The sequence below is a fragment of the Leptonotus elevatus genome, chromosome 1 (genome assembly GCF_054856555.1).
Source record: "Leptonotus elevatus isolate MCC_2025b chromosome 1, RoL_Lele_1.0, whole genome shotgun sequence".
NCBI classification, from domain to species: Eukaryota; Metazoa; Chordata; class Actinopteri; order Syngnathiformes; family Syngnathidae; genus Leptonotus; species Leptonotus elevatus.
This window is the reverse complement of record NC_141239.1, coordinates 14,042,040-14,069,480: the sequence shown is the minus strand read 5'-3', so window position 1 is coordinate 14,069,480 and position 27,441 is coordinate 14,042,040. Positions and strand designations below refer to the sequence as shown.

Below are 27,441 nucleotides of genomic sequence, written 5' to 3'. Positions count from 1 at the left end.
ATAATGTGGCGAGACAGGAAATGAAAGTGGAAAGGAGACGGGAGTAAAGCAATGTGAAAGACAGTGTGTTCATATGCGTGTGCAACCGAGCCCTTCTGGCTCTTCCTTGTTGCAGACCGCATCAATTTCTCCTCCCATCTCCCAGCCAGCAGCCTGACTCTAATCCAATAAAATGCGGCCAGTCATATAAAACAAAGCAGGTGATGCGACACGCCGCTGAACTACAAGCACTTTATTAGCTGCTAGTGTCTCATGCTAACATCAGGCCAAGGTTATTCATTAGCATGACACACGGCTAGCTCTATGGAGTTGGACTATCTCCACATAAATGGTGGATATAAAAAGTCTACACACCCCTGTTCAAATGCCAGGATTTTGTGATAAAAATGAGACCAAGGTTTTTCCACAATGAATGTGAACTACAATCCGTACAGCTAAAACAAATTAAAAAAAAAAATGTGGAAATTATGAACAGTGAATTATGAACCGTACCAAATACCAGTTGGTGCTCTCACAAAAATCTGGCTTCCGCTAGAAAATAAACAAAAACAAGTGTCAGGAAAAATCTTCTCAAACATCTGAATTTTATTTGTGGTTAATCAGAAGCACTTGAAATAGTTGCAAGTGTAGGCTGATTATTTAGCACACATTTGAATGGGATTGGTTAATTGTGAACAGCCACATTCCCATTTATAGCAGGGTGTGCACACTTGCGCAACCACATTATCTCAGTTGTTTGTATTTACTTCCCCTCTGGAAAATCTTTAATTTTACTTTTCAATTGAGTTGTACAGGTTGTAGGTCATTATATTGGTGGGAAAAGTATTAAAATCATTTACCTTGAGCTAATTTTTTTATACTACAAAAATCTAATTTGAACAAGGGTGTGTAGACTTTGTATATCCACTGGGCATTAAAAAAATGCATGCAATGGCTAACATCAGTTCATTTCTTTTCTGATGTTACTTTGCATATCAGCAAAAAGCAGGCCATTTTATTTCGACAATCTCAACTGGTTTTCTTTAGAAGTTTACTCATGTAGCTACAAAGCATAATCAATGGGAAAAAGTTATTTTACCCAAACGTTTCAAAATAATATGATAGAGAGCTGTAATTGCAATAGGGTAACACGATGAAACCAGAATATTTTTGCTCACAGTAGCTGGCACTTGAGAACCACAAGTGACCTGACGATAGGTAACTGTCCTTGCTTGTCTGAGAGACTTCATTGGATAAAATGGGAGCCAAAAGGTTTATAACTGTCTATAGTTTCCAGAACATGGCAACAAAGCAGTACTTTTATATTAGATAGGGCAATAGTTCCTTGGCACCAAGATTTCAGACGGTGCAGCAAAGCACTACTTTTATATTCGACAGCCAATAGGTTTTTCAGGAACTAACAGATGATCATTTCAAGGGGGGGGGGGGTCCACAAATATGTCAGGAGACACACTGTGTTGATTTTCATTTCTTACAGTTTCTTGTGTTTGTAATATAAATGAGATTATGCCTCACCAAATCAAAGATAAAATCCCATAAATCCCACCAGGCAGGTAATCGGCCTGCAATCAAGAATTGTAATACAAAAAACTGATGTCCAACATCTGCTTTTCACTTTGCTAAAGTATTTTTAGTCCAAAGACAATCTCCTGGTTGTAACAGTTGTTCACATTCCGTGCACGTTGCTGCGGCACAACCACCGCCTCACCCTGTCTTTCCACATCCCTTATGTCACCCACTCTGCTTTTTTTTTTCTTATGGCTACCCCCCTGCGCCCCCCACAACCCCCCCCCCCACCCTTTGTGATTGCTTGTTAGTTGGTATGCAGGCATGGAACCCCATTGTGCTTTCTTGCCTGTCAGCGCTCCTTCGTATCCACTCCCTCACGTTCTTTCTTTTTCTTTCTTCCTTTCTGTTCGGCTCCTTTAGTCCACTCTTTCGATCAAAAACAGCACAACCCCAGAAGAGCAGAGAGCAAAGGAATGGCCCAGGAGTGGATAAATGGAAGGATGCCTGGGGAAGAAAGCTGTGATATATGGCATATTGGACAAGGGAATGTTTTCACTAAAAGACAGAATTAGGAAATAAAATAACACCCCGAGAGAGATAAAGGCCGTAAAAGTGTGAATGACAGGAAGAGAGAAGAGGAAAAAAAGAAGGGGGGAGGGGCTACGGCAATAATATTATGAGGATGGAGTTCTGTGAGGGAAGCTTGCTAGCAGAATGACAAATGGGTCTCAAGTGACAGAGTATTATATTAAAAAGTAAATTGATATGCAAATGTGGAGTGTGTAGCGTTTGGAGGACAGGGAGAGCCTGTTGTCATCACTGAAGTGGAACAGAGAGAAAGGTGAGGGCTCGGCTGGGGTGGCAATACAGTACAGAGGTCTATTAGTGCGCCAATGTGTGTGTGTGTGTGTGTGTTCATCATACATATGCAGTCATATTAAAGCTACGTGTGTGCGCAGAATGGAACAAGAGCATATAGTGAGGTTGCGTGTCAGCAAAATAGCAGATGGGAACATTTTCCACCGTGGCAAAGTGTACCAACTTCTAACTGCAGGACATCGGCGTAAACAATCAGCCAGTGGGAATGCAAACATCCTCATTATAAACTTTACCTCAGCACTCCAAATGTCAGCATGGAAACGTAAATACCTGTGAAATCCTAATCTCTACATGACATTTTTCTTTTTGGAAAAATGGATGGTGTAATTGTGCAAATATGACACCAACGACCTGTTGAGGAAATAAACTCCCTGACTAACTATGTAAATGTTGGTTGCATAAATCATGTTCCATGTACATGTCCTGCAGTCTTGGCCATGTGACAAGCTTGCATGACTGACATGCAAAAGTAGAGGACTTTGTGTTTGTGGCCCACGCGATTCTACCTTCGGGCTATTGTCACAAACTAGCCAAGGCAACGTGACAAACCCGAAGAGACGGGCATGAATACGGGTTTAAGCGGAATCGGGATTCGAGCTGGCGTTATTTAAATATGTAGGTCAGGAAAACCTGGTTGGGGATGCAACGTGGGCATGTGTGTGCTCGATGTGTGGTCAACATAGAGGCTTACCTACCTTTAGTACAAAAAACTGAAGATGAGTTCAGTTATTTAAATAAGTGAATTATTGTCTCATTAGCTCCTACCAGGCGCTTGTTTGGGACATAAAATTGCTTGATGAGACAAAACTGGGTTTTGTTTTTATGACACCTACACATTTTCTGCTTCAACGTATCAAGTAGTCTGCTGTGGAAATGGATAATTGGCCATTGAACCGAGACACTGCATGATAAAAGCACTAAACAAATAAAACACTTACAACTTAAAATGTACATTCAGTTGAAATAGAAAGAGTACATAATACATTTATTGGATCACTATTGGAAGCCAAATATAGACAACAAAAGTCATCAACCAAGCTAAAAATGTAGAACCAGCTAATCCATCATTTAAATACACTGGTACCTCGGAGTTTGAACATAATTCGTTCCCGTGAAGTGTTCAAAATCCGAATTGTTCAACCTCTGAAACATTTTTTCCCATAAGAAATTATGTAAATATTTTAATTTCTATTAATGTTTTTTTACATTTACAGTACAGTACAGTATTTAAACAATAAAAAAATAGCTTACCTTACCCGTTGTGATGTGATGGCATCAGTGGATGATAAATGCTATGTTAATGCTAGCTTTACTTCAGTGCTGAGTTTGTGCATTTTACATTGGGCATTGTTTAACGTCAGGCTCGTTGTTGAACAGCTAAGTAAATAATTACGTATTTACAGAACTAGTCGCAGTAGTTACAACGGTGCGATAATCTCCTTCCTAATTCCACTGTGGTTCGTAGAACTGTATGTTTTTCTTTGCTGCCACTGGCACTGTTGTCTTTTTTTGGGCCCATGATGAAGAAAATTGTCGTGGAAAATTCCAAATGCACTCGCGAGTATGGAGCACCTCCGGGAGTATTCACGATCTGACTGTAAATGAGCAGTTCATCGTCTCAACTACCGCAACGTGAGCATTCGGCTTCGCTCTTCTTCACTCGGCTACCCGTTTTCAAGGTACGTTTGGCTTAGCTTGCTTTGCTTGGGTGCTCGAACTCAGAGAATGAGTTCAAACTCTGAGGCATTTTTTGGTTGAAGTCCGAATTGTACGAGTTCTGAGACGTTCAAACTCCGAGGTTCCACTGTACTCGCAAATTGTGTGAGTTAGATAACTGTGCAAATAATACACAAAGTATGCAATCATTTACTGTGTGAAAGTATTCAGAAGCTGTTTGGAAACAGAGAGACTTGTTATGATAAAGTACTGCATAAATGAACTAAGCATTTTAAAAAAGTATTTAAAAAAAAAAAAAATTATATATATATATTGTAATTTTTAATTTTTGAGTAAAAACTTTTAAAAAAGCGTTTTTGTTTCCTTTTCATGACTTAATTTCACCGTATTAGATGATGACATTTTTGTTGGTGTTTTGATGATTTGCTTTGTTGACGTATATTTGTTTTGTTAAAAAATTAAGAAAGACAAAAAAGTGTACGCTTGATAAGTTGCAGCTTCACCGCAGAAGTGTCAAACTCATTTTTGTTGCCGGCCACACATTTACGGCTTCCCTCACAGGTCCATTATGACAGTGACAAAATATAAATGTTCCATCATCTCATCGTATTATTTATTACATATACACATTGTTTTTTTTCTTATTTTTTTATGTTTGTTTTATTATGAATGATTAAAAAATATATATATATACACAACAAATTGATCGGTTACTAGTTTTAAAACCAGAAGTCAAGGATAATAATAATGACAAAACATTCCTGCAAAATGTCAATGTTATTATTTCTTACAAATGGCAATTTGAAATGCTGATACAGAATTTAGCAAGGATCATGTAAGTTGACAAACATGGTTTGCGTTCGCGGGCCACATGAAATGATGTGGCGGGCCAGATCTGGCCCCTGGGCCTTGAGTTTGACACCTTTGCCCTACACTTTTTTAGTGGACTTTGGTTTCCTGTACAATTCTGTTATGACTGCTACAACATACATTTCTGCATAAGAATCTGCAGAAAGGAGTATACCCTAACAAAGTATTTTAACAAATTGTGCAACTTTGAAAAATTGACTCCAGTGGCCGAAGTTTGAATAGTTGGTAGTGTGCGGCTTTTAAGTCAGGCTACTACCAGTTTGTCTCGCTCAAACACAAGTTGAGGAAACAAAAGGCGAAGCCGTGTCAGGTTTCACGCCATGTTTCCGAGTGTAGCGCTAATGATTCATGACACTTTTAACTGGAGAGGAGAAATGAGTCTGTGCGTAATTACTATGGAAATGTGTTCATTTCCCATCAGACACACTCATTCACATCTGTAACCATGCACTGAGCGCACACACACACTTATTAAATATGGAGCAACACAGGCGTGCTTTTGGTTTCACACATGTATGTCCATGTGGGGGTGGAGGGGTGGTGCGCCCGTGGGGTAATCACAGGAGTGTGACTCAGTGTCCCCCGTTCCCCATATGTTCTAAACACATGCCCCAAAGCGCTATGTGTGCGTGTTCACGTGTGTGTGTGTGTCAAGGGGGTAATGATCGTCTCACGGTGATCGACTGGCTTGTGCCCAGCTGATAACCGGGTGACACAACTGCCCCCAAATACAAGTCTCGACTGTGTGTGTGTGTGTGTGGGGGGGGGGGGGTGTATTCCCCAACCGTGCATATGTGCAGTCAGCTTTGAAAAACCAAAGCATGGATTAAACACCAACTGGCTGAGATTTAATGAGCAGCACTCGAACTCGCCTCTTCCCCAATTCTGCATCTCTGAAAATGGAGCCGGTTCACAAGAGAATTTTAGAACAATTTTGCACAGAAACTAATTTACTCATATTGGTTGACATACAGTCTGAAAAGTAGTTGTGTAAAATGAGCAATTTCATGAAACAATATATAGTAAACATGAGCTGGATTTAGAAAAAAATGTATACCTGTACATACACGTTTGGTTAAACTTAGTTCCTCCCCAATATAGTTTTTCAGGTGAAATATCACTTCTACATACTTCCTTGACACCAATTGCTACTTGCCTATTCGGAATTTGGCACTCATGATAGAAATAGCACAAAATAATGTGAATTGGCAAATACGGTAAGTGAATGGCAAAATAGTATACAACAACTAACTTGTGAAATTAATGTCTAATAACATTTTAGCAATGACACATTTTTGTTCTTCTTCATCTCGTGTGTACACACAGTTTATTCCAAGTATTGGTACTGAGGTTTCCATGCACACTTATCGCGACCATAACATAGTGGGCAGCTTTCTGCGTGTTTCCTTATAAACCAGGCTTCCCCAATTCTGGTTGTCGAGGGCCAGAGCCCTGCAGGTTTTAGATGTTTCCGAACTCCCACACACCTGATACCTGATTCATATGCTCAACAAAAATATAAATGCAACACTTTTGTTTTACCTCCCATTTTTTATGAGATGATTGCAATAAAGTTAGGGAATAAAGTGTTTGTCTTCTTCGCTGATTCTTCTTCTACGCTTTCCGTTAACTCCCTGTGGCTGCGCTACAGCGCCACTCCAGACTTGGCATGTACATTACAGCCGTTAAACGTCATCACACGCAAGTCTTGAAATGCTTCTGTGTGTACGAGATTTATTTGAGGAACGAAGCCGGCTTTGCTTCTGTCTGGACGGGGCCTACATTTTCTTCCACATACACCTCACTGTTGTGCCATATTAAGATGCTGATTAGACACCATGATTACTGCACAGGTGTGCCTTAGACTGCCCACAATAAAGGGCCACTCTGAAAGGTGCAGTTTTTTTTATTGGGGGGGGGGGGGCATTATTGACTGTCTGTAATGTCCCCAGACTGGTTTGTGAACAATATTTGAGAGAAATGATGATATTGTGCATGTGAATTTTTTTTTCTCAAATGATGGGAGCAAAAACAAAAGTGTTGCATTTGTATTTTTGTTGAGTTTATAATCAACTCATCAGCAAGCTCTGCAGAAGCCCGATAACGTTCCTGATGTTTAGAATCAGTTGCGTTGGAGGAGGGAAACATCTAAAACCAGCAGGACTCCTGCCCTCGACGACCAGGAATGGGGAAGCCTTTTAAAAAAGATTGAATACTTAATGACAACTCATTTACATGTGAGTTTTTATGTCATTTAGTATCAAATTTACCCACAGTTCTCTTTCCTCTTTAACCCCAATATACTTCGCAGACTGGTGTTGACGAATGATCAGGGCTCCGTTTTATGCCCACTGCAGATCAAGCAACTTGTCAAGCGACACAGCTGAATGTGATTAAACTGTCGCAAAGTGTTTGCATCAGCGGTAGTTTTGCTGTGATTCAAAATTTCAATCATGGATGAATGACGTTGCATACGTAATGGCCAATCAAAAATGCCATGTCCTATCACATGACAAGTTTCCGGATACCCAACAAAAACCAGCCCAATATTAGTATTTTACTTATACATACACATTTAATATGTACCTGTGGCTTAAAAGCAAAGCGTGAAGAGTTTCTGTATCCAAATAAACAAGTGTCGTCAATGAATGTGAAATATGCTGCAGTCGTTCATTGAAAATAATAGAGTGAAATAAATGTGCAACCTCAAAATTTTGTCACCCAATAATTGCAAACATTGCAGCAAGTGTACGTGTGAGTCAATCACCAGGTGTTTGGCTGTGAGTTGCCGACGGTTCAGTCGTGTTCGACAGCGTGTGCACCCAAGTATAGACGAGCAAATTATAATTCAATTCTCTCAACCATCAGACAGAAGAGACCATGTTGTGTTTAAATCATTTTTAGTTCATCATTAAGTGAAATTGCTTTTTTATTTTATGGGTTTGGGCCCTGAAATATTTGTGCTGAATCGAAAAGAGCAGCAAGTCTCACATTCAACGACGGGGGCCGTTAAATCTGTTTCTGGATATTGCTCAACATGGTGGGAGAAAAAAAACACATACACCCGTCGGCGTCATCCCCCTGCAAGGTCGGCGTAACGCAATCAGTTAAACACTTCCTCACAGCTGGACAACAGGCTGCTTGATCAATTGATCAATATTTTGCTCGTTGCGCAGAGACCACACCGCGGGGTGTGTGCGCCGACGAGTAGGGGGTCGGAATAGGGGCCAGGATGTGTGTGTCAGGGTGGGAGTGTGACCTGCAGTAAATCTGGAGGCGGTCATGGCCAGAGGGGCTGCAAAGCGAGCATTAATGCAGTGAATGTGTGTGTCTCTATAGGAACATCTGTGACTCGCACATGCTCAATATTTAGCAAACAGCAATGCTGGGTGTGTAAATAAATGAATTTAAATGAGAGGTGCCAGGCGATGAATTTTTTTTTATCATATTTAATCGCATGACTGCAATAGTTAACTCACGATTAATCATTTTATTTTTATGTCTGTTCTAAAAGTACAATAAAATGTACAATAAAATATGTTTTCTACATTTTCATACTCTTGTTAACATAAAAATGGAGAATTTTTTTTTTTAAATATGGCAAAACAAAATTTTGTCATTGATCTTGATTTGTGTTGAGGTCATTATTCTGCCACTAGATGGCATTGTTACATTTGTAAGAGGTTGGTGACAGATTGGTGCATTTTTATTTTCATATTAAGAACCATCTAATCTTTAACATGAACAAACTTGTGGAATTCTGCACATTTTTAAAATTGTAAAACACAACTTGACCCCAGTCTCCACAAATGTGCAAAATTTTTGACGTGAACGTGTCTGCTTCGCTGCGACTGGAATTCCCCCAGTACAGGCTTTCCAAGTAATTAATCACGCGTAAAAAAAATATTGTACTTTGTAAGGAACTTTAAATTAACTCAAAATTAACACACTAACTTTGACACCCCTAATTTTAATATATGCAAAATTTGTATTGGTTATTTAAAAAAAGTAATCAATACTATAATGTTTTCAATACATTTTAAATATAGGTTACCCATTTTAATGGAATGTATATTTCTACTTTCTCCACCATGAGTTTACTTTTGTTGGGGAAGGTGCGCATATAGGTTTGTGTGTTTGTGTGTGTGCATGCGTGTCGGTACAGCAGGATACTCACCCAGCTGGGTATTTGTTTTGCAGGCACTGTGGATATATCAAAGCCAAGCAGGACCCTGATGAAGAGAAGATGCAGTTCCAGCATGGCCGAGGTAATAACATCACATTAATAGACTTCACACCTACACACACAAAAGCATCCATAAACACAGATGCATGCCCATGTTTTTTAAATCTATTTATTATTTATTGATTAAAAAACATGTTTTGCCCTGATATTGTGAGTGCATATCGGCATTGATCCTAATACAGTGTATATATATTTTCTTTTATATATATAAGTTTCCTCATGTACATGGGCGTTTCTAGACCATTTTTTTTTTGGGGGGGGGGGTGGGGGTGAAGCACCTCTAAATTGAACCCGAGCACCCCTAAAATGTACTTGGATGAAATTTAATATTTTAACCAGAAAAATGCTGCACACTCAGTGCCAACACACTTTTATAATTACAATTCTTGCTTCATTTAATTGCAATGTACTGTTTGTTGTTGCTAGGTGGTAGATAGCTTACATTTTTCCTAGATAGTAAATGTTTCAGCTGGTCACAGACAGCACCACTGACCTTCTGTTTGAATTGGAATGAGAGAATCTGGCTGTTACTTTTAAAGCTGCTGACAAGCTCCTATTAGGACACAGAGAGGGTAACAGTGCATTTGTGTTAAAATGTACAAAACTGTGAAATGTATCTTGCCTTGCCGGAAGCTCAGCACCCCGAAACCTCTGATCCTGCTCATGTAAGCATCCCGTGAGTTCACAGCTGAAACAGTAAAGGACGATGTGGGTGACATTTATGTTGGCATAAACAGTTTTCGCGCAAATGTTTTCTTGTAGGATGAGGCTCCTTATGGGTTCCTGTTAAAATGAGGTGTCATTTTTATCACCACAGCTAACAAAGTAGTTACTGTATGTGTCTAATCACGTAACCATTTTAACACCATCTGAGCAGCGTACTCACATTTCACCACGGACAGTCTTACTGCAGGGATGGTAAACACACAGTTTTTATTAAACCCCATAAAAGCAATATGCTAATCTTCCCGTAACATTTATGAGATGTGGAAGTGCAATTGATGTTTGATCGCTCTGTTTTTTTCTTCCTCATTTGCATGCGCAGTCAAGCTTCCCGGCAGTCGGACCTACATCCATCCTCACACCTACGAAGACCCCAACCAAGCTGTCAGGGACTTCGCCAAAGAGATCGATGCGACCAATATTCACATCGAGAGAGTTATTGGAGCTGGTACGCTCGCATATTGAAAACATATTTATGTGTATCATATCGTCGCTGGTATTATGAAATAGAGTAAACACCCTGTTTAATGGGGTGGTTATGTTTCAGAAAACAAAACATATTCTTTAAACACCAACACGTCCAAGAAAATCATGTCATTTCGTCTAACGAAACTCAGCTAGCTGATGCTAACATACGATGTGAAACACCAATTGATAAGCTAGAATAAAATTAGCTTTGATGTTACACTATTTGCAAACCTTCAGAATTTTTTGTGTGCGCACGTTTCTAGGAGAGTTTGGGGAAGTGTGCAGCGGGCGGTTACGTGTGCAAGGAAAACGTGAGATCTACGTGGCAATCAAGAGTCTGAAGGCGGGCTACTCGGACAAACAGAGGCGGGACTTCCTGTCAGAGGCCTCCATCATGGGACAGTTTGACCACCCCAACATCATCAGGCTGGAGGGAGTTGTCACGAAATGTGAGTCATGCTTCTGTCCCTGTTTAACAGCTGACATACACTGCCCTCGTTTACTACACCGTCAATTCTGTAGAGTAAATTTGACACTATTTCAAATAAATTTGACTCTATTTAGAGTAAATGTGACTCTAGAGACTCGAGGATTGAGGAAGAACTCACGACCTTCAGCTTGGGAGACTGCCACACTATCACCTGAGCTATGCCCCTCTTACTCTTTGCTTATCTCCAAGAGGAGACCAAAATTTGTGTTTTTGGTCTTGGAGTTAGGAAGATTCCGGATGACATGAGCGATGCACAGCAGGATATGTGGCTCAGGGAGAAGATCGGCTGCCTCCCAAGCTGAAGGTCGTGAGTTTGTTCCTCTACCCTTGAGTGACTTCTATTTTATTCATTTTTTTTTCCAATTCTTTATTTTACTCTCTTCCAAGTGTAAATATTACTCTAAAACTGAGTCTGTTTGGTCCCACTATAAACAGAGTCAAATTTACTCTACATAATTTACTGTGTACAGTGGAGCCTCGGTTCATTAACTTAACTAATTCCAAGAATCATTAAATAGAAATAGAGGGTGGCAGTAAATAGTTGTTTTCTTTACATAAATTGCCTTGAAATACAAGTAAATTACAAGTTGATTGTGAAATGTGACCACACTTTTAACTCAAAGCACTTGTTTGTGCATCATGATAATAGCATTGTGGCTCCTTCTGGTGTGTGTGATTTGGCCACGATAATACAGGCATGCAGACACAAACAAAGAAGAGTTTCATAATTACTCCAGTAAGTGATTCTGGGAACTGCAGTAAAATATTAATTGTTTGTCGCAGAAGATAAAGAATATATGATCTTGAGCAGTTATACAGTATTGTCTGTCTGTTGATAAGTTGATGCACTCTTCAAATATCCATCACTTAAAACGTGATAGATAGTCCGCTACTATAAATGGTATTTGTTAGCATGGCAATGGTGTTTTGCAGTGTGTGTTAGCATTAAGCTAGCAGAAAGCAACGACATTTATTTTTTGTTTTGTTTGAAGGCCAGTTGAGTCAAGTTCATTGCCTCCCTACAGCGCTCGTATCGCAAATGTTTGCTCACAAGTCAAAGCAAAAAAATGAAACTCTCCACTTGTATCTCAAGGCATCACATGGTTCTGGGGCAGAATGAATTAAATTATATTTAATTCATTTTAATGAGAGAATTTGCTTCAGTTTGAGCACTTCAGTTTACCACTAGTCTCCAAACGGATTTGTTTCAGAACCGAGCTTACACTGTACCTGAAATATGTGACACACGAGGCAAATGATGCTTATGCCGTGTGAGAGAAAACACAACTGAGCATTCACCTCATTGCTTTGTGATTTGAAGCAATATTTGTCCAAAAGTATTGTTCGTAAACAGAGTGCGAGCGAGGTTCTACTGTACCCCTGTCCATGGAGTGCCGCACACAGCTGCTGTAAACAGGAGCTGACCCTTGTTCTGATAAAGCTCCATTACCATGGTTACGCCTACAATGACGCATGGCAACTGCGACTATCCGCTCCCCTCAAATAGCCACTTGTTTACTTCACGATTGTGTTAGCGCCATTGCGAGTGCCTGTGTGTGTGCGTGTAGGTGAGCGACACAGACCGGGTTCAACAACAGAGCTGATTGGTTATCTCTGGCGCCCGCTCCAGCAATCACTCTCTCTCTCTCTCTCTCTCTCTCTCGTTCCATCTATCTTCTTGTCTCGTATGTCCATCTCACGCTGCGGCTTTCTCCCTCAGTGTCCGTCTTATCTTCTCATTTAGTCTCTCTTCTCTCTTTCAGTCTATCTCTTCATCTTCATCTCTCACTCACTACCTTTTCACCAGCAGATGACATGCCCTGATGTTGCTCTAATGAAAGCAAAAGCAGATAACACGCTAGCTGTTGCAGTAGAGACCACCTTGTATCAATCAACATGTTGTAGGCTCTTATACAAAAAGGTAATGCGGCGCGATTACAGTGTAACCTTAAAGGCTGAACATAATTCATCCCACAACTTTCATTGGCCTCTCATTTGTTCAGTGTATTGTTTTGTTATGTGTTACAGAATTGAACTGATACCATCATAAAAAGACAAATATTTAAGGGTAGCTTAAGGTCTTTCTTGATTTTTTAAAAATCAATAAACTTTAAGATATCGTGCCATTGCTCTTTCAATTGAACTACTTTGAAGTTGTGTCAAGATAAACAGTATTGTTTTTGTAGCCAAGTTGATCATTGGAGTGTTTTGTAGCAAAACTCATGTTGCTAAAATGTGCATGTATAATAGGAGTGTAAAAGAAATCTGAAAATGTTATTTTAACTAACCAAACGGAATCAAATCGTTACATTTTAAAATAAAATATACCATCCTTGAATCGCATCACACCCACTCATAGAGATAGTCTTCTTTTTCTTTTTTTTTTATCAGAGTGGGGTTTCCATCCACCCATTTTTATTCAAATTTTCAAGAAATGTGAAAATAAAACTGAATGGAGACGCTAGAAAATTGAAAAAAGCCCAAAATTCACAAAAACGTTTTTACGCTTAGAGGGGGTGGATTTTGAAGCGTATCGAAAAAAAAAGGAAAATGAAAATTTTGGCTTATGAAAGCAGGTTTTTACGAAAATACGTCGCACGTTTTGACCGGATATTATGTCACACGTACGTTTGTAGTCACAAAGCAATGGCGGTCAATAAAGTCAAGTATGTTTGAGGGGGACAACGAAAGAGAAACCTTTTTGGAATTAATTAAAGAAGTGAATATTAATGCTATTTAAGATGGAAAACAGCAAAAAACGCTACGGTTTATCAAGTATTACAAAAGCAAACTGGAAGGTGCTGGGAATGCAACACAGTCAGTGTTATTTGGAAACCGAGGGGGATTAAACTGTACCGAAAGTGTCGGCGTTGGCAGCAGGAGACGCGCCCCTGCCAAATAATGAGCTTTTGTTACGCAGCAAGAAAATTCAGATCTGGAAAACAATGTCGTGGACACAGTCCTGTATTAAAGTTAAAGAGGGAGTTTGCAGTTGTAAAACTGCTCGTAAGATTCAAATGTAATCTCACCTGTTTTTTTAAATTGCATACTCCTCCTTTAAGAGGGTGCATCATTCTCAAATGGAACAATGTTCTGTTGAATATGATGCACTCCATACGAGTGTTCTATTCAAATTGTATATTCAAGCATAGTAAGCAGACTGGAACATATTCTTCACAGAGAAATGTGAGCAAGCAGCATATGAGTTTTATGTTATATGAGCAAACATGACCATAAACCGGAGCGCCGCATTTTCTTAACTGCATTGCATCTTCAAAATGAGCAGTTTCGCATGGATATTTGCTATTTGGACATGCTCGTCAGGGCCAGCTGTTCGCGCTCCGTGCTTACTCGTGAAAGTCGCGAAATAAGGAGGAGCCTGTCAATTGAAAGAGTTCAGCTCAACGCACACTCAAGCACAGCACCTGGTCAGCAACAAAAAGAACAAATGAAATGCATATGCATGAATAATATCAATAATTCATAACATGAATTGGATGAGATTTTACCTTCATGAATATTCAACAGTGTGTGTATAATTGATGACGAAACATACTTATTAATTGCCTATTTGCTTTTTCTAAATAATGCTTGATGTTAAATGTGACCTTTTGCATGGTGCAGGATGGAGGCGGGTGGATTACATCAACTATTATGTTATGTTACTTTGGCTTTTTAATTAATAACACTTTTGTCATTTTGTTAGCCTAATAGCAGAATATCAATAAAGGAATACAAATGTAATTGCTAAATTTATTAAAACACACTACTTACCACCTGTTGTCACTCTCTCACTGTCAAGATGATCAAATAAGAGGCAACGAATGCTAATCCTCATTGGTGGCAAGTAAAGTACAAATACTTTACTTGGTGTTTATTTGCCACTTTCAGTTGAAGTTTATTGTACAACTGACACATAAAACAAAAGAGAATTTAACAATGTACTGTATATTTAATCCCCAGAAGTCTGATAGATAAATGCTAACATACAGTCCAAAACCATAGACAGGCTAACAGAAATTAGCATAATTGTTACGGTAACTACAAAGCTTCAAACAGCAGCTACTTGAACCCATACAGAGCAGTAGATCATAGAAAAATAGCACACAACAATACTCACAGGCGTATATTCGCTCTGCTGTTTGTTAGCAACAAATATTTAAACCAGTGTTTCTCAACCTTTTTGAGCCACAGCACACTTTTTTCATATAATTTTTTTTAAGTCACACCATCTATAAAAAATGTAAAAATACAAAAATAATTAACTTTTAAATCCTAACGTTTTAAATCCTAGTGTTTTTTATTTATTTAGTTATATTAAATCTATTGTATATCAATGAACAAGTTCACATAACTTGGAAAAGTGCAAATAATTTCTTACAGGTGCATTATGCACATTATAATCAAACTATATAAAATAAATTGCCAATGCTAAGAAATATGCAGTGCTTAAATCTATCATGGCCAACATCATTGCTACAACTATTACTTAATTTCCTCCTCAAAATCATCCGCTTCCACTTGATCTCTGTGAAAAACATACTTTTGTACAATTTCAATTAAGAGAGTATGGTGATTCACTGCGCGCCGTTTCTCACCTTAATTCATTCGGTGTTTCCGACAATCCTCGACTCCATCGCCTCCATGAGTGTGATTTGCCAAGACTGCATATTTCTTTTTTTCATATTTTACGTGTTAAGCAGTTGTGAAACGCTTGTCGAAGGACGACTTATAGTTCACCACCGCTTTTGTGCAGAAAGTCCGAATATTGGTTTGCACGGTCATTTAATTTGCCATGATTCCATTCATCTATTTTCCAAACCGTTTATCCTCAAGAGGGTTTTAGATGGTAAACGCTTCCCATTTTCTCTGGGGTCAATGCCAACACATTCACTAGCATAGATACATCTATGTTCGCTAGCGTCTAAAACAGGATGTGACGTGTAGCTTTGAGTGAGGACTTTCGTCTACTGAAGTAAAACGTACATTTTAAAAATGTATTTGTTGCGGCAAAGTTGCGGTGTTTGGACAAAGTTGCGTGTAAGTGCACTTTTGTGGGTTTTTCTTGGGTTACTTGAAAACGACACGCTATTTTCGGATGATAATTAATTTGTTGTTACCAATTAGGTGGAATTGGCCAATTTCCCACAGCACACCAGGCAGTATCTCACGACACGCTAGTGTGCCGCAGCACAGTGGTTGAGAAACACTGATGTAAAAAAATGAAACCTGGTATTGTGTTACACAGAAGGAGCATCTCTTGTTCTTGCTCTTAATTATGCTGCATATATTTGCTAGTAGCTCAGTGCTGCCCAGCATGTTGTGGGACAGTGTGGTACTACATCGCCAGCATGACACTAAATCTAAAATTTGCCTTGGTGTGATTACTTGAAAATCTGCAATACAGTCGGAGGTTCACTGTAACTACACGTCACTTGCAGGATGGTGTGTGTGAATTTAATGGCTTTCTCTTTTTAGTTTTAAAATTGCTTCATTCAGTTCAGCCGCCGTCACGGCACATTGAGAGGGTGATAGAGCTCCTCGGAAACAAATCTCACTAGCAGGACGTCATTTCACAGGTCACGGCCTAAGGTGTGCATGCGTGGGCCGGGTGGCTTGTTGATGGCCCAGTTCAGATGGGTCAATAATTCCTTCAGGCCCTTTTCTCTGGCACCAGCTGGTCCCTTTACACCATCCTCAGTATGTAATCAGCCAGGCTGACCCAGCATGCGCCGGGCTCAGGTGGGTTCAAGAGGGTTGAGTTGCTAACTAGATTTCAACGGGGGAAGAGTCATTGCAGTCGCGCTTCTCTAGTAGCATGGAGAAACTCCTGGAGTATTTCTAAACGCAACACAAACTGTTTATTTCAGTCATTTATTAATATAGTACGGGAAAGTGCAACAATTTCCTGCTAATGTCAGCGCAAAACTCGCATCTTGCATTTTTAAAACATGCAGAAGTATGTCGGCAAATGTTTACCGATATTAACGTAATTTTCAAAAGTGTCCTTAGCACAATCTGTACTATTAGAATTCATTACATTGCACTTCATATCATTATGTAGATAGCACCTGTCCTCGTACTGGTATCGGTCTGAAAAAAAAGAAAGGCTATTGAACATCCCTAACCTTAATCATATGTATTAGAAAAGAGAATAGTTCTTAACTTTATTGGTATGTTTTGTATGTTAATGAATTGATATAATTCACTCTTGATATTAAAGCATATCAGCAAAATGGCAAGTACATATGATTTTTGTGGGGTCTGTTATACATGGGATTTTATGGCACACATACTAAGAAACATATCTCACTAATTTGCTGTGAGCCGGTAAAAAAACAATCCCCTTTGTAAAAATTGTCTAAACTTTAAAACCAATCACAGTTATTGTTGTTGCTGACACAAAAAGAGCCTTTGTTAGCATTTATTGTAATTTTGCGTCGTATTTTGTGTGGCGTGTGTGCTGACTGCAATCTTTTCAATCTTGCGTTTGTCATCCTTTATGCGTGCGTTCTGTCAGCTTACAAGCACATAAGCCTTCAGCTCCTGCCGTGTTCCACCCTAATAAGCGTCTCTGCTGTCTGTCATCTGATTGTTGCTATTGTCTTGCTGATTGGTGGGCCACATGCCGGAAAAGGGAAAAAAAAAAAAGACACCCTTCCTCTATCTGCACATCAAGAAAAACGCCACAATCTGCTTCCCTCCTCCCTCCTCTCATCATCCCTTCATCTTGTCCTCCACATCTCTAATTTGATCCACCCGCCGCTCATGCTTTTTTTTTTTTTAAATGCTGCAACAATCAGCTCATTGGAGAAAACCCTCAATTATGGCACTCCATCTCATCTGCCGATCAAATACTGGATACGCATTAAAGGGTTTAAACCATTTGTCCTATAGTGAATAGCTCGTAGAACAATATATACAAGGTGTTCGCAGATCTGCGGAGATTGGACAGCAGAGGCAAATGAGGGGGAGTTAAGATAGGAGGAGAAGGTGATGATGGTTGCAGGATGGAGGGAAGACGGGGGGGGTGGGGGGGGTGAGATGAGATGGGATACAAGAGCGAGGAAATTAGATAAGATTAGGGCTTGAGAACAAATGAGGATGACGGGGAAGATGTGTGCAAAGATTTCAGCGAGAGAAAGGCAGGCAGGCAGGCGAGAGGACGGATTGCGAGGAGATGAACGTTAGGAAATGAGAGGAGAGGTGGAGAGAGGCCAGGAGATAAGCTTATTGAGTTTCTGTCTACCTGTTTTGCAGCACCACCCCCCCCCCCCCCCCCCCCGACACAGCCTTGCATGGCGCTTCCCAGAAGAGAGAGCTGCCCTGTTTTAAAGCAGTCGATCATTTAGTTCAGGACCTGAACATTAATCAATTGGCCAATTATTTAATTTTCTCTTTTGTACTTTGAATCTCATTCAATCACGCCACAATGCAGGCCACTGGCACAGAAAACAGACACTCACGACATAATAGTGCTCATGTATACACACACTCGTCAATTCCATTCACACTCCCACTAATACGCTTATGTACAGAAACAGGCACTTATAATGAGATTCGCCAGATAGGCCAAATGTGGTGTTTACATCACTTCTTTTGCTGTTTTTTCACTGCAAAGATCTACTTGGTTCTTCTAAGTTTAGGGATTTCCCTTTCAAAATAGTAAATACACTTAAAAATACATTTGGGATTTGCTAAATTCCAACATGTACATGGGTTGCGCATGATTATATTATAATAAACATCCCTTTACCACATTTTAATCATCTGCAACTGAAAATTAAATACTTTTTATTTTTTTTCATTTGGATTTGGTGTAAGAGGTAAGACTTGCTTTAATTGTTTGTTTGTTTTTTTGTCATTACCAGTTGAAGTTAACTGTACGACCGAAATATAAAAGAGAATTAAACATCATCATCATCCCCAAAATGTTTAACTAAACCTTAAGTTTGCTAGCTCAACGCTTACATATAATGCAAAACACCTTTGATGAGCTAACAGAAATTAGCGTATACATTACAGTAATTATAAACCTTCAAGCAGCTGCTGCATAAACACACAGAGTAACAATTGTACAAAAAAGCACAATAATAAGCACTTATTCTGGTGTTTCACTTTTTACAAACTTTTACATATACGCTAGCAGTTAGCGAAGCTTCTCCATCTTCTAATGGCCACCTGATTAGCATCTCCCCATCCGCCTGCCATGATAACAACGCTTGTCAGAAGCGTAGCTTATTATTGTATGTATGGATTACTGACTTCAAGGAGTGGCTCCACACATTGTGGTTTAGCCGCACTAGCTAAACACAAACGTGCATGTAACTTACTAACTAACAAGTTAGCTTAGCGCTTTCGGTTTGATGTAGACGCATGTATGACTAGCAGTTCTTCCAGCTCTATAATCAGAGGTGCTGGACACCACTTTTTTTTTTTTTTTTTCTTTCCCAATAGTAGCTGTAGGAATTATACTGTCTGCCACATATAAAGACAGAAATGATCGCTGCTGTTGCGACAACATATTACTACACTGACTGCACACAAAATAAATGGGAATTGCCATATGCCCAAAAAATTATAATAAAATAAATAAAAAAGATCCCTTAAAAATCCAAACTATAGCAGCGGTACAAACGATTAACCGCAGTTTGGCAAATGTAGCTTTCAGAGTCATGTTTTATTTTTATTTAAATGTTAAAATGGTCTCGACCAATGAGAGAGCAGCACTGCTTTCAAGACGAGGAAAGTTGTCACTGATCCATTCCATGACACTCCACCTGGCAGAATGTCAATCTGCACATTGAACCACGCACCAACGCACGAACAGCCCTTCCAGTTCTTTGTTTTGTTTCTCAGCATGATGAAAGGTATTAAATGTGAGTGAATGGGAACGTGATTAGTTAATTATGTGCTTTCAGGAGTATTTGGCAAAGTGGGGCTTTATGACATGCTCCAGCCTGCAAGTGTGTGCTATTTTTGTTTGAAAAGTGAATTAAGTCACTCTGGGAAATGAAAAGAATGTATTGTGCGTGCGTGTGTGTGTGCGCGCACACACCTGAGTCAACGAGAAGAGCTGTGCGAATGTGCTGAGCTGGAGTGTGTGTGGTCGACTTTATTGGTAACCTCTGTTATCTGTCATTTGCAAGGATAATTTAGTATGGCAGGTGTCCAGATGATGGCTGGTGATGGTGTGTGTCACTGCGCGTGCGTGTGTGTGTCACTGCGCGTGCGCGTGTGTGGGTGTGTGTGTGTGTGTGTGCGCACGCTTATGTGCGTTCATGTTGATGGTCTGCGCTGAGACAAGAGGATGAATGTGTTTCATTGTGACTCTCTCCTGGTACAGCTAAGACTGTCGGCTTATAGGTAATAGTCGATACTTCACGGGCAGCATGCAGCATATGAGTTCACGCGCGTACACAAGCAAGCTATGTTTTGTTGTTCAATTTCTTGCTGCCACTGTTGGAAGGAATTACTTTGTTATGGATAGTGGATCTGTAAAACACACAAGTTCACAGCGCTAATCTGCAGTGGTTGGAAGTAAAAATAATAATAATACAAATACTCTGTTGCTGTACTTACATGGATTTTTCAGACATTACTGCTTTACCTGATTAGAGCAATCAATTAATCTGTTCATTATTTTATTAGAAAATAATATGAATTCCATCCCTTTACTAATAATGCAGGACATTATTTCAAATTGACAGAACATACACAAAAAAACACAAAAATTATGATTTACTGGTTTACATGTAACAAGTCAAAAACTAGGCAAAATGTTGATTGTTTTCCAAATTAAAAGCAGATTTTTGCAATTGTTTTGTTTTGATTCAACACAAAGATAATTAGTCTGCTTTCATGGAGGACTACAGAAATTGACAGTTGAGTAGCTGAATTTTTGAGGATTTGGACACTTAAACTGAACAATTGATTATTAAAATACTAATATTTTTATTAAATAGAAAGTCAATTAGTTGTCGATTAATTGTTTCTGTACCTGAGTATTTTATTTTCTAAAGATGTCTTAATTTTATTCCTACACTCAAAATCATTTATAATGTACTTTCTACTCCTTTGTCAAAATTAGCCTGGACATCCAGACTCACTCGCGGCTTTGCCGGAAAGTGAGTCTGGTCAACCGTCTTATCAGTCGCATTTCTGAGGCGAAGCAAGCCTGCCAGCTAACAGACAGTGGAATGAAATAATGTCAGCAAATAAATATAAAATATAATATTTGCAAAATTGTTTTGATAGCATGTCCAGTGATCGTTTTTTCTTCTCTGTACAAGCAAGTTAATAAAATAGGAAAACTATTTTGCGTCCAGAAAATGTGGTTCTGTTGTGCTAATTTATCAAAACGGGTATTTTACGAAATTGACAATAAAACTTCATTTTTAATTTTCAATCTTTGTACTTAAAGGGGGAGTTTGCCGTTTTCAAACTGCTAGCAAGATTTGAATGTAGCCTCACTTCAACTATTACCCAAAGAAGTAAAAAAGTATATCAGAGTTACAAAAGATGGGCCCAGAAAGTTCATTTCACAGATCATGTTACCACTTTTGTCAGATCAAAACAAGAGTTATAACAAATATGAAAATCCCCCTATGAGTACTTTTCAGAGTCTGGACTCATTTACTTAAGAAAAGCAATTGAATCCGAAGTTTGACTGTTACCGAACTATTTCTGTTACAGTATCAGTACTTCACAATGTAGTGTGAGTTCTTCTGCCATTTCTGCTAATCCTACATATAACCTATCAGTCGACACACATACAGGTATTTGGATCAAGCACATACAAGGATCAAGGGCAAAGTGTCACATCCCTTTCCATCACTGTTAATCCCACCAACTGTTGTTTGAACACTTTTGTTGTCTCCATTTCCACTTGCCATGCCCCGAAACCAGATCTCAGACACACACAGAAGAACACAGGGACACAAAGTCATAAACACACAACCCAAACAAATACAAAGCAACACACAATCCAGGCGCTGTGTGGAGATAAATGTGACCAGCAGTCCTCACCCCCAGCAGAAGAAAATCCAATTCCCTTTCACTTTTATCCCTGAGACTAATGTTACTGTCAAAGAAGACACCACCGCCAGAGACCCACGGCTCTCTGTGTGTGTCTTTGTGTTTGCTGCACAGATAGTGAATTCATTTAAGGTGATGCATTGCTGCCTTTACCTACAATCTAACTGGAGGCCTCTGTGGTGTTGTTCTGCCTTGGCATGACAAGATTCGGACCCCAAATTCCTCACATCTGCTCCTCATGTACATTTCTTCTTCTCATCTTCCTTCCTGAACCATTGCCTTTAATTCTGATTTTCCTAGTGTTTGTCATCTACTCTCTTCTTCTATGTCCTCTGGGTTGAACCGACCAGTTGGCGAGTCAACTATACCACCTGAGTTGACGATGATAGCAATTCCAACTATCCTCTCCTCACGTCTGCCGTTGGCAAATTCACCAAACGTCTACCTGTAATCCACAAGACGGACAATTTATTGGAGTACGCTTAGAAGATATAACAAAAGCAAGCGGGAGTGGATCGGTAACCTCTTTATTGTGAAAACAAACGGTTAATGTCACCAAAACCAGAAATCCAACTAGCACTCCTCTCAACCACCAGTCTTGTAATCCTCTTCCTCCTGCCACTGGTTCCAGCACCCGACTCATCCGATCACAACTCTCAAACACCTTCAGGGACTCACAGACAATCGAATCTTATAAAACTATGACGACTGAAAAATCTGAATCCACTATCGTCACCTTAGTGTTGACTCCAAACATTCTGAAAGTGGTTCAACCCCTACTCTGTTCTTCCTATTTCCAGAACTCAGCAATTTGTTAGTCATTTATCATTCCCCAGCGACCGGCCCGCCAATCCGTCATCAGTCAGTCCGACTCAGTCTATCAGTCCGTCACTCCGTCATCGTAACCGCACTTCCGTCATTGCTAAATTATAATTCGGACTAATTAAGGCTAAATAAATATTATACATTCGGGTTTTTAAAAACTCGAATAAGACCCCAGGGTTACCCCTTTCATAACCTGAATACTTGCTGATATAAACACATTCAGAATACCTCAATTGAACGGCACATTGTTCTCCATTTTCGTCTTCTTCTTCTTTGCTCATTTGAATTTGCAAAGAATCTTGGTCTATGTAATAACGACGTGTATGCGCAGCGCCGTCCCTACTCGCCAAAGGAGCCTCACTTGAATACATTGATTTGTGCCTGTATACACAACGGTAAATACAAGTATATAAGTCCGTGCTTCTGGCGTGTAATCCACTAAAAATACTCAAGCCGTTGTAAACAAACATGACATTCGCAGCAAAAAAACATACTTCTGGAGCGAGGAAGAAACCTACTACTTAATTTTGCGTGGTGAATGACTTAAATATAATGTCTTTTATTGAACGTAGTAAGTTAAAAGCGGAAATGATGTTATTTATGTAATTACGTTGTCCGCGCACCACAGTCTGAACTGAATATTCCAATTGAGTACAAATGACATGTAAACGAGAGTCACTGGGTCCGCCACGCATGTTAACGTGTTAACTCGATTGTTTCACAAACTGTAATTCTGACCTTAACCCGAATTTTGACGGCATGTAAACGTAGTCAGTGACAGACCTTCCTTCGGGACTGACAGGCTGCCCACCACTGCCTATTTCCCCTCATTCTCTGTTCTATTCTTCTTTGTCCTTACCGTTTCCTTGTGTAACTGATCTCACTTTCAAGTCCCTCTCTTGTTTTTATCTCCTTCCAGTTTTCATCACGATGCTTTCTTAGTACAGGGAGTCCTCGAGTTACGTCGTACGCAAACTACGCCGTTTTGACCTTACGGCGCCCGTGTCTTGTCCGTGCACCTTCTTTTTTGTTAATTTCCCAATTTCCCATAGTTGTGTTGTTGTTACCTCCAGCACGGACGTATATCAGCAGGTTAGCTTGCCTTGCTTCGCGTCACATATCCGTGTTAAAATTTGAATTAGCTCCGCTCTCCCGTCGGTCAGCAAGGAATGTCCGTGCAGAAACACGAAATATTGGTTCCGGCTCTTCCAGGTTGCGCAAATATGTTTTTAATTTTTTTTATTTTGATGTAATCTTGATATCAACTTTAACGGGGAAATCCGACTTAAGTCCAAATTCGGCTGACATCGCCAGCGTAGGAACGGAACTCCGCCGTAACTTGAGGACTCCCTGTACTTCTCATCTCCCCTCTGTCTAATTCTCACCTCTTCGGCACCCATTCTCATCTCATCTCTTTCCCATTTTCCTATAGTTTTTGATCTATGACTTCCCTTTGTTTGTCTCCTATCATCTTCCCCTCATTTCCTTCTTTCGTTTCCTTTGCCCCCCCCCCCCCCACACACACACACACCTTGTATTTAGAAGCGTATCACTTACATATCTTCGATAGTTGACATCAAAGTGCAATAATACCAGCCACAACCTGTTGGCAATTAAAGTTAATTAAATCATTAATTTACTGCACATAAAATACTTTATCAAGAATGAAAGGCTGCTTGCATGGATTTCTTGAAAATAGAAAGAGAAAACAAGGGAATTAGAAATTAAACACCATCTCTCCAGAAACACACACCCACAAGATGGTTTGTGAATGCTTGTTTGTGATTGGCAAAGTAGGGCCGTATGGGGTCGTGCTTTGAGTGAGCCCCGCCGAAACGAAACGGCGGCTGGTTTAATGTGTGCGTGTTTGTGTGTACATGTGATTGCAACTACTTTGTTAGTCATTTGTAAGCCCGACCAGATGCCAAGCAGAGGGGCGTAGTGCACAGGGCCTGTCAGTCAACCTTACACACTCGCACACAGAAACATACATGTGCAGGTGGACAGTGATTGAACCGCAACACCCCCACATCTCCTTTTCCCCTGAGGCTGATTAGTATTCATGAGATCTCAGGAGAACCCCTAAAACACCCTCCCTCTCTCTCACACACACACATATACACACACTCACACACACAGATATTCTTACGGCTCGGTCCATACTAATTATCTCTTGGCGTTCATGGAGAGGCTTGATTAGAAGCTGTCAGTGTGACTGATGACAACACGCCGCGTTATCCCCCAGAGAGACGAGTCGGGGCCAGAGAAGAAGGCTGGTCACAGCTGTGGGCTGCACCGCTTTTCCATCCCCGTCTCTATATAGTCCGTGTCTTTGTTCCATATAATTGCACTTCATTACAGCTGCCTTGTTATGTCTCTTTTTAGGTAAGCCGGTGATGATCATTACAGAATTCATGGAGAATGGATCACTGGACACCTTCCTCAAGGTGAGTCGCAGGAAGCAACAACCTCGATCCCTCTCAGACTCTTTCTTCTCAACATTTGAGGATAAAATGATGGATACTTAATGATGTATGAATGTAGTTTTATTTTGTGGTAAACTGTTCCAAATTTGAGGAAAATGCATTACTGTACAAGAAAACGTATCATAAACACACTTGTGCTCTGACTGTCAGTGACTGAATATCACTGCAACAGATCCATCAGGACTTCGATGATCACCCCAAAGCAAAATAGATGGCGATCTCATCAGCATTACTATGGAAAGATAAATGGGAACTGCTAGCCTAATACCACCAAAACGAAACACAGTCACAAAAATCACATACTGATAACACAAACAAAAAGAACGACAGTAGTGTGCAGTTTGTGTTATAATGAGGGTCATAAAGAGTGTCCGCAGTGCCTCGATATAATAATGGAACATGTTTTATGTTTTTTTACAGCTGATCTGTGCTCCAGGCATCCATATGTGTCTTTAATTATGCTGACCATTTATTAAACAGCTGTCCCTGAGAAAATACAAAACCACTGATCTGTCAGGGAAGGCCTTCCTAACTCTCATTAATGCCCTACTATCTCGTGGATAGCATCTTCCCCACAAATGTGATCAGTTATGACACACACATACATTCATACTGTATATAATAAATACATATATATTCGGGCCTGGGCTCTGTCCAAAAGTTACCATTGGCCAGTCGTGCCCCGCCAGCGAACAAATTCCAGTTGGCTTTGGATCTATTTCAGGGGAATATATATATACAAAACATGTTGCCAACCTGCGTAAGACATTTTCAAATGCTATGCGATCGTTTAGAAAGAAGAAGCAAAACACGTACATTTTCATATTAATTTGCATATATATATTATGCACATATCTAATTTCATCGCTCCTCATTAGTCTCCTTACTGACCAGCCCAGCAATACAATATAGTGGGCAGATTGATAGAGGAAGTCTGTAGGTTTTGTTGGACACTCCAATCAATCAACATCTCACAAAACCACCAGCTAATTAACTTACTCCACAGCTGCTGAGGGGGGGGGAGACAGAGATATAACCGTAGTTGTTGGTAGAGGGCGGTGGGCATATTCAGAAAGATGATGGCTACAAGATAAATGGATTTATGGAGACATAATCCACCTTATACAGTTGTCTCTCCCTGAGACATAGATGGATGGAGAGAACATTGAAACAATAGGAAGGAGAGATTAAATGAAGGAGAAAGGGTGACCGATAACATGGATGGGTTTTTAACGGGCACCATTGGCCCATGGCAGAAATAATTTGCAGAGGAAGGTAAGCTGAACTGTCATCGATCAACAGGCTCTGCTTCCCTGCCAAAGACACAAAACCGGAATCAGGTGAGAACTGCTTCGGCATGTTCCGACCTGCTGCTGCTCTGTGGTAGAGAAAAAAAAAACATCTTTCATTGACACCCGGCAGATAAAGGCCAAGTGCCGGGTTAGCGAGAGACAGAATGCATTTAAAATGTTGCTCAGGGAGACTTCAGAAGAATATATATTTTTTCCAGAAGCTTGAAATTCCAGTTGAGGCGGCTTGAAGGAGGCAGCATTCATTACATCATCCTGCTGCTGCTCAGTGTGAGCTTTGACAATGTGCATCACTGTGTATTAATTCATCTATCTCCTTGTTTCTCCCTGCAGAAACACGACGGCCAGTTCACGGTGATCCAGCTGGTCGGAATGCTGCGTGGCATCGCCTCAGGCATGAAGTACCTGTCAGACATGAGCTACGTTCACCGAGATCTCGCTGCACGAAACATCCTGGTCAACAGCAACCTAGTGTGTAAGGTGTCTGACTTTGGCCTGAGTCGAGTTCTTGAGGACGACCCGGAGGCTGCATACACCACAAGGGTAAGACAGATTTGTATGGGCTGCTAATTCTGCATTTCTTCTGCATTATGTTTTAATGCATAGTGACGACAGGCAACACAACTCAATTCTTCTGTTATACAGTAAGATGACTGTGGTTAAATAAGAGGCATCCTGACAGTCAAAAGTTTTGGGTTCAAATCTTAGCTCTAACTTTTCTGTGGCATTATCATGTTGTCCCGATGCTTGCACATGTTTTCGGTGGCTTCCTCTCATGTTCCAAAACCATGCACAGTTAACTGAAGACTCTCAATTGCCCAGATATGAATGTGAGTTCGAATGGTTGTCGTGTATTAGACTGATTTTTTTCTAGTGCCGATACGATGCCGATTATAAGTAGTCAAGTCATAGTAATAGTCA

At 40.1% G+C, this 27,441-nt stretch overlaps 1 protein-coding gene across 1 annotated transcript in view; it reads left to right on the top strand.

Moving 5' to 3' along the window:
- Positions 1 to 27,441, top strand: part of LOC147180968 (ephrin type-A receptor 3-like) — a 153,060-nt gene that overhangs the window by 119,380 nt on the left and 6,239 nt on the right. Inside the window, exons 11-15 of the mRNA XM_086075735.1 lie at positions 9,136 to 9,203; positions 10,227 to 10,352; positions 10,636 to 10,821; positions 25,110 to 25,171; positions 26,854 to 27,063. Of these exons, the coding sequence (XP_085931861.1) occupies positions 9,136 to 9,203; positions 10,227 to 10,352; positions 10,636 to 10,821; positions 25,110 to 25,171; positions 26,854 to 27,063 (652 nt within the window). The remainder of the gene's footprint in view (positions 1 to 9,135; positions 9,204 to 10,226; positions 10,353 to 10,635; positions 10,822 to 25,109; positions 25,172 to 26,853; positions 27,064 to 27,441) is intronic.